General features: G+C 44.1%; 1 protein-coding gene and 1 long non-coding RNA gene across 2 annotated transcripts; one reads left to right on the top strand and one right to left on the bottom strand.

The window, feature by feature from the left end:
- Nucleotides 1–481: 481 nt before the first annotated feature.
- On the bottom strand, nucleotides 482–6,079 carry LOC123723124 (DENN domain-containing protein Crag-like). The gene is made up of 8 exons (XM_045685677.1): nucleotides 6,047–6,079; nucleotides 5,671–5,926; nucleotides 4,335–4,422; nucleotides 1,925–2,084; nucleotides 1,437–1,628; nucleotides 1,254–1,355; nucleotides 976–1,148; nucleotides 482–573 (listed from the first exon to the last, which is right to left on the bottom strand). The coding sequence occupies exons 1-8, from the start codon at nucleotides 6,077–6,079 to the stop codon at nucleotides 531–533; spliced, it is 1,047 nt and encodes a 348-aa protein (XP_045541633.1). The 3' UTR covers nucleotides 482–530.
- Nucleotides 6,080–6,140: 61 nt separating this feature from the next.
- LOC123723231 lies at nucleotides 6,141–7,548 on the top strand. Its single transcript, XR_006756682.1, has 2 exons — nucleotides 6,141–6,426; nucleotides 6,763–7,548. It is a non-coding gene; the product is annotated as an uncharacterized LOC123723231 (long non-coding RNA).
- Nucleotides 7,549–7,960: the final 412 nt, after the last annotated feature.

Below are 7,960 nucleotides of genomic sequence, written 5' to 3'. Positions count from 1 at the left end.
AACATATAGTTGTTCTAGTGTATGTCGCAGCGCACGCGCCTGTCTCTTGGGAAGTAGTTTTAGTGATATATGACGTTGAGACTCACATATCTAGAATAAAAACTGACATTCGATTCAATTATATCTATGAAAAGTAAAAAAATAAACATTAAAATCAGTCGAGGTTCTTGATAATTTATAGTGAGAAAAAAACAAATTAATAACAATATGATTTCTATGGTTCTATGGAATCAATGTTTTTTTTTATACTATAGAATACAACAAGAAATTTTACATTACTTACTGTTATATAATTCGTATCCAAATCGACGCAAGTGAAATCTGGCGGTGGTTCGTACAGATCAAAAAACCTCGAATCAACACCTATGAGATATGGGAGAGGTGCGTGTAACACCTCCTCTAGACCTAAAAATAAAAAAATAAAATATTATAACACCCATTGTTATATAAATATTTATTTTTATCTCTGAATAATAATTACCTAACGGACACAGAGGTATGTACGGACATTGCCACTTGAAAGGAAATAGTTAACTTGATACAGCTTCCGAAACTGCTGTTAATGTGTCCGGCCTGTCATTTAAATCAAATTAAAATATCAATAAATTAAAAAAAAAAATATACAAGAACTAGCTGTCGCCCACGACTCCCTCCACCAGGAATAAAAAAAATATAATTTGTAGCTTATATGTTTTTTCATACTATGTTCTACATCTGTGCAAAATGTCATCATCTGTTGAGCCGTTCCGGAAACATATTCAAACAACAAAACAGAGAACAGAACAAAGAACACAGTAAAGAACAGAACAGAGAACACAATAAAGAACATAACAAAGAACAGAATAGAACAGAGAACAGGACAAAGAACAGAACAGAGAACAGAATAAAGAACAGAACATTAACAGGTATATGGATACCTAAGCAAATAAATGGGTATCTCAGCAAACTTATGGGTATTTTAGCAAATGTGGATACCTTAACGAGTGTATGAGTATCTTCTGCTCGGTGATGGCGAGCGCCAGCAGCAGCAGACAGTTGTCGGGACCGAGGTTGAGCAGCAACTGACGGAAGCCCGCACCGCTGCGAGCCAACGGTTGCTCGTCACGACGGGTAACTATCACACGCTCGTGCGCATGTGTAGCGGACAACTGAAAAAAACATATAAATAGAAAAAACATATCCTTTTTTAAATGTGTCTCAAATCTCAGTATCAAGTTATTCAAGGACATTATGAAAGTGATTTATAAACCTACTTGTAGCAATATCCTTGGCTCTGTAAAAGGCACCTCCTCCAGTAGATGCGTTATATACCTTTCAATTGGTACATGTAGGGGTTCCTCACTCCACGACATTTCCTGAAATCAATTAGTCACATAATATTTAATATTTTTTTTTTGATCATTATATTTTTTTGTTACAATTTCAAGTGATCTCACCAAGATATACAGTAGCCAACGTTCGAATGTATCACTGAAGGGCCACCGCGACAGCAGACAGATGCACTTGATGACGTGCGTGGAGTGCGAGATGTGGGAGACGCCCGCCCGCCATCCCAGCTGCTCCTGTTGCCATGGCGACAGCTGCTCGTGAGGGTATCGCTCGTAAAACGTCACCGCTGACCCGTACACCTGTTGAACACGAATTATAGGCAATTCTAATATATTTTTTAAAGGGAAGTGCAAGGAAGAAATGAAAGGTCTGAAGAGTTCTTCCTAAATGGTTAAGATTTATGTTCAAAGACCAATTAATTAAACTGTTACAAAAAATCAAGGATTTTTTTTCTAAAATCTTAATAAGTTACTGCCTCATTCACTCTTCTTTTAAGAAAGGGTGAAAGAGTTTTTAAGGAAGATTTTACGTTTATCTATACGACGAGTTCTATTAATGTAAGTGACAATGTTCCTCCATCTTATAAAATACGAACCTTGTCGGTAGCATCAGCGACTGTTAGTACGAAGGTAGAGAAGACAGGTTTGGGTGCTGCAGCATTGTTGGGCCACAACTCCAGCGTGGCGCCCATCGGCAGACAGAACAAAGGCACGGATGTGGGGAATACAAGACTACGCCTGTCTACCATTGGATACCTGAATATGGGACGATGAATGTCTATTAGTTGTTCTTTCCACATCGCCGAGAAAAGCACAGAGTAGAGAAACTCCCTAAAAGAGATTGTCAAGAGGAGAGGTTGCGACCGCCAGGAATGAGGAAACGATGCGCACAGAGACAGAGAGAGATATTCTTTCATCTATCCAACGTGTATATGAGTGTTCATGTAATATCAAACGAAGTATTTCAAACATCGATCCTCATATATATATATATATAAAGTTTAAATACTAACTACGTGTAATGCGTGTGTATCAAATTATTGATGTGAGTAGTCAATTATTAATAATTGCAGTCATTTTTTGTATATATTTGACTATGGCCTAGTCATCCCTAACTTAGGTTAACTTAGGTGAGGATACGTCCTCACCACGGACCTGCTCGGTTGTCCGAGTGGGCGGAGAGGTGAACTCCGACGTGGCGCGTCCCCGGGTGGTGGATAGGGGAACGCCCCGGCTTTATGCCGGGGTAGGGCTTCGGCCCCGCGAACCAAACACCGTTAGGGTAGCTAGGGTAACTTAGGTTAGTTAGGTTAGGATGAGGGGCTGGGGTTGGTGGCTGGGCCGGTTACGCCGCTTGCCGACAACCATGTGTATATATATGTATACATATATATACACAGGCAACCGGGGTTGCCGGCTCAGCGCGCCGGCCACAGCCCCCCAGCGGGCCCACTTGTGGGCTCGCCACTGAGGGCGGCGTCTCGCCACCAGGCGAGCGCCTTTTAGAGGTTAGTTTAGAATAAGCTAGGTTTAGTTAGTTTAGGATGAGGGGCTGGGGTTGGTGACTGGGCTCGCGACCTCGCTCTACCTATAGGGCATTTATGGCGACCGGGGTCCCTGGCTCACCACACCGGTCACAGCCCCCCAGCGGGCCCACTTGTGGGCTCGCCAACGAGGGCGGCGTCTCGCCATATGGCGAACGCCTATTAGGTTAAGTAGGCTAAGTAGGTTAGGCTGCGGGCCCATTTATGGGCTCGCAGAAAAGAGGGAGGTGAGCCCGAACCGAGTAGCTGGAATGACCATAGCAAAAGGGGAGGGCGAACCTATAGGTTAAGTAGAATAGACTAGGTAATAGAGGGAGGCGAGCCCGAACCAAGTAGCTGCTGCGCGTACAGCGAAAGGTGAGGGCGAGCCTGTAGGTTAGGTAGAATAGGCTAGATTAAGCTAGGTTAGTTAGGTTAGGGTGCGGGCCCACTTGTGGGTCCGCAGCAATGAGGAAGGGTGAACCCAAACCGAGTAGCTGCCCTTTTCAGGGCAGCGAAAGGGGAAGGTAAGCCTAGTGGAGGGGGCGCGACCCATTGGGTCGTGGCCGCCGGTCGGGACGTGGGAGCACGACCTCGGTGACACTCTGCTTACAGAGCTGTCACTCGATGGCGTGTGATCCTGCGTCCCAGCGCGTAATCCCGGTGGCTCAACATCTTCACCGGGACCGCGGGCCCCTGTCTTGATCAAGACGGGGGCCAAGAGGTGGGTCTCTATAAACCCTGGCGGCACCAGCGGGGGAGGCGGGGATTCCGAACCTGCATTGCACGGTGTCGTCTTGAGGAGCGCCTAAGGGCGCAGCGCCCCTTTGGGGGCGCAGAGAGGGCCCACCCGGGGGCGGTCAGTGGGGCGTCGCGGTGGCAAGCTCACGCGATCCCGTGGCGCCCCACAGTATGGCCATGAGGGAACAAGGAGGTTTAGTGGGTATGCTCCCATTCGGGGAGAGAATCTCACATAACTCGCGTGTCTTCCCCGAGGCACGGAGTATGCATTAAGCATTCCTCCTTGTATAAAAAAAAAAAAAAGGATACGTCCTCATCGAGGCGCTCAGTGAGCTCATGAAGAAGTATATACTTCAGTGTAATATTCCTTAAAGTAAATTAAATTTATCTATGAGTGTGTTACAGTTTACTTAACAAGTGAAACCTTGTTGGATTGTCTATCTAAATATTTCGGAGAGTGTATTTAGGACACCATATGATGGTCATCGCTAATTATCTCTGTAAAAGTTATATCAATTGATGCTAATTTTTACGTACATCCATTAATTAAGTTCATGGTTTAAATACAAAAATGTGGACTAAATTTTTCTGCTGTAAACTGGAATAAAGTTAATAAAAATTACGAAGACTCAAATATGTGTTTTACCTCTTTATTAACCCTATTTATAACATGAAGCGTAATAATTATTTACGAAAAACATGACCAACAAAAACACTGATCTACGCGAAAGAAAATACTAACCTGAACAATACTTCCGGTTTGTACGCTATAAGTGGTGGACGGTTCATTGACTTCTTGTAGCAGAGGAAAACGTCGCTACCTATTAGACCTGTAATTTAAAACAACTTACATGTTCATTATCTCTAGATAAACGAAACTATACATTCTTTGACGGCACTGCAATTAGCACGGCCGATGTTCAAACATACTATGTTAGGAAACAATGCTACTGGTTGTTCCAATTTAGGGCATTGGATATGTCGAGTACAAACTTCATACTGGTAACATTTCGTCATAATTTTTGACCCACAAAACTAGTAACAACAGTAACAGTTTTGAAAGTATGCATTTAAATAATCCAGTACTGCACTATATATTGATCTGTCTCACTCTTCTACCTTCGTGGAAGAAACGCACGAGGCTCTTAATATTATCAAAAGAGTTCTTTTAGTTTAGAGACTCTTAAATACTGACTACCTTTGTTATTAATTTCTCTTTATATTATAATAGACTAGCGGTCGACCGCGACTTCGTCAGCGGCGAACAATATTCTTGCAAATATTAACTCCCTTCCAGTTAAAGTACCGTCAAAATTGATCAGGCCGTTCCGAAGATTACGCGGTCTTGCGGATAGACAGAAAAAAATTCAATTATATGTGAATATATATTATACGAATGAAATACAGCACGTGGGCAAAATATATTACATGATACATTCGGACACTACAATTTTATTAATTATATATACATCGGTTTCTTATTATGCTGGTACGGTATTTTGTGGTATAACCGTAGGTTTCTGAGACCAAAATCCCCGTTTAAAACAAACTTTTATCTCTGTTTTGTCAAAGACAGGAATGACGATATGTTTTATACAGAGTGAAACCAATGGTAGTAAGTGATGTTTGGCTTTATTTCCCTGACATTTAAGCTTTTTACATTTACCTACAAACCAGATTACCTTGCTTAATCTTATTATCGTATTTCAATTCGTAGTAGAAATGAACCAGTTTTTGTATTTATATGTAAGGTGACCGCATACATAAAGGTATGCATTTCACGAGGACGTTACAACCGTTAACATTAAGCCTCGTTATTTTTTATTAAAGTAACAATTTGTGGAAATTTCCGAATGTCATTTTATAATTTTTTCATGTTAGTAGACCAATTAAAAAAAATATAATAACCAACAATGTTTCCAAACGACTTAGGCCTCACGAGAAGCTTATGTAAAATTCTGCCGCTTAACAATTTACAGTTCTAACTTAGTATATACGATGTCTATGAACATTACCGTCAGAAAATACGTTGATTTTGCCCTCTTATTCTATAAAAAACAAAGGAACTAAACACCAACCTTTGTTCAAGTTCTTGTTAATCATACAGAAGGCATGTGGCGGCATCTCTCCTCGGCTGGTTACCACTACACATACGTCGACCACCACCAGCGCATTACAAGGCGCGGTGTGATGCGCTCGTCGGTGCGTGAAGAATGTCTTCGCGGTTGAATTGTTGACGTTCGCCACACGACCACCCACAGAGACCATGACCATCTCAGCGTCAGCCATAAGACATTCCCGGCCATCGTACATCACACCTGTAAACGATTGATACTGCAAAAGTATCAAAAGTACCTTAAAAGTAGATATTGGAGTAAGACTATTGTCATTATCAGCCTGATATCGATCGATTGCCATAACGGCCCTGTGCCCCGCCTACACATAGTTCACTACCGCAACCTTGACCAGGTCCAGGTCATAGGTCATATTTAATTACCTATTGTAAATTTAAAGTAAAAAACTAAACTGTAAAGGTAACATTAGTTTTGCCTATACACTACCGTTACGTGCCAGCGCGACGACCCTTAAAAAGTCGTCGTCATTATGCCGTAACGAGTAGGACGTGCGCGGCGGAGAGCGCAGAAGGGTCTGGGCGAGAGCCCGCCTGGAGCCTCCGTCGGTGCAGATCTTGGTGGTAGTAGCAAATACTCCAGCGAGGCCCTGGAGGACTGATGTGGAGAAGGGTTTCGCGTGAACAGTAGTTGCTCGCGAGTCAGTCGATCCTAAGCTCAAGGAGAGATCTTATGTCGATGTGGCGTGTTTATTTATATCGTGTTAGTTACACTATTTATAACTCAAGAACGGCTGAATCGATTTGACTGAAAATTTATGGGGAGGTAGCTTAGAACCAGGAGAAGGACATAGGAACTTTTTTTATCTTGTGTGCATTTTTTTTATTCCGCGCGAACGAAGTCGCGGGTAAAAGCTAGTCTATATATATATAAAAGAAAGTTGTGTTAGTTACTATTTATAACTCAAGAACGGCTGAATCGATTTGACTGAAAATTGGTGTGCAGGTAGCTTAGAACCAGGAAACTGACATAGGATAATTTTTACCCCGTTTTCTATTTTTTTTATTCCGCGCGGACGGAGTCGCGGGTAAAAGCTAGTATTATGATAAATAACGCCCTTTGAGCGAAAGGGAATCCGGTTCCTATTCCGGAACCCGGCAGCGGAACCGTTTCAATAATCGTTCCCTCGTTTATAAACAGCGAGTGTTCGACGGGGTAACCCAAAGTGGCCTGAAGACGCCGCCGAGGGGTCCGGGAAGAGTTTTCTTTTCTGCCTGAGCGTTCGAGTTCCATGGAATCCTATAGAAGGGAGATATGGTTCGGAACGCGAAGAGCACCGCATTTGCGGCGGTGTCCGGATACTCTCTGCGGACCTTGAAAATTCAGGTGAGGGATGTACGTGGAGATGTCGCGCCGGTTCGTACCCATATCCGCAGCAGGTCTCCAAGGTGAAGAGCCTCTCGATAGAATAATGTAGGTAAGGGAAGTGGGCAAATTGGATCCGTAACTTCGGAATAAGGATTGGCTCTGAGGACCGGGGCGTGTCGGGTTTGGACGGGAAGCGGATGCGGCCGGTGCCGGGCCTGGTCGATGCTCGTGCGTCCCTCGGGGCGTGAGGGCTGAATCCGGACCCGCGTTCCGGCCTTCCGCGGATCTTCCTAGCCGTAAGGTCGCGTCGGTTTCGCTTCGTGCGGGATCGGCGCGCTCCTGTACGACCGCCGTTCAACGGTCAGCTCAGAACTGGCACGGACAAGGGGAATCCGACTGTCTAATTAAAACAAAGCATTGCGATGGCCCTAGCGGGTGTTGACGCAATGTGATTTCTGCCCAGTGCTCTGAATGTCAACGTGAAGAAATTCAAGCAAGCGCGGGTAAACGGCGGGAGTAACTATGACTCTCTTAAGGCCCTAACGGGTAGAGGTGCGACTGGAAGCTCCTGGCAGGTTGTAACTGCGTGGATGGGTTGACTGGTCAATAGCCAGCCATTTTGTCCAGCCAATTCAATACGCGAACACAGCTTGCCATCAAGGGGATCTCGGGTGTCTACGCCAAATTTAAAAAGTGGCAACATTGCCACAGAGCAGCGACAGTGCACTGTCATCGCTGCTCTCGCGCCGACGGCCGACCGGCCGGCGGTCGTCGGCGCCATCTTTTACTTCACTTCAATTTCAACATCCAACCTTACAACAAGCACGCGATCAAGTAAGATCTTTCAATGATTCTTAACGAACCTGCACCGACATAGTTTCGAGCCGGATTCGAAGAATTTCGATTGGATCTCAACAATCAAAAGGGG

The sequence above is a fragment of the Papilio machaon genome, chromosome W, assembly GCF_912999745.1.
Source record: "Papilio machaon chromosome W, ilPapMach1.1, whole genome shotgun sequence".
In the NCBI taxonomy this organism is placed as follows: domain Eukaryota; kingdom Metazoa; phylum Arthropoda; class Insecta; order Lepidoptera; family Papilionidae; genus Papilio; species Papilio machaon.
This window is presented reverse-complemented; position numbering and strand designations above follow the sequence as displayed.

Bases quoted from the DNA above. Each gene is read 5' to 3' on its own strand.
- LOC123723124 (XM_045685677.1), bottom strand. From the start codon at position 6,079: ATGACCTATGACCTGGACCTGGTCAAGGTTGCG. The intron at 4,423-5,670 runs GTTGGTGTTTAG...TTTAAATTACAG, and splicing joins TAACAAGAACTTGAACAAAG to GTCTAATAGGTAGCGACGTT. The intron at 574-975 runs GTATCCACATTT...TTTAAATGACAG, and splicing joins ATACTCATACACTCGTTAAG to GCCGGACACATTAACAGCAG.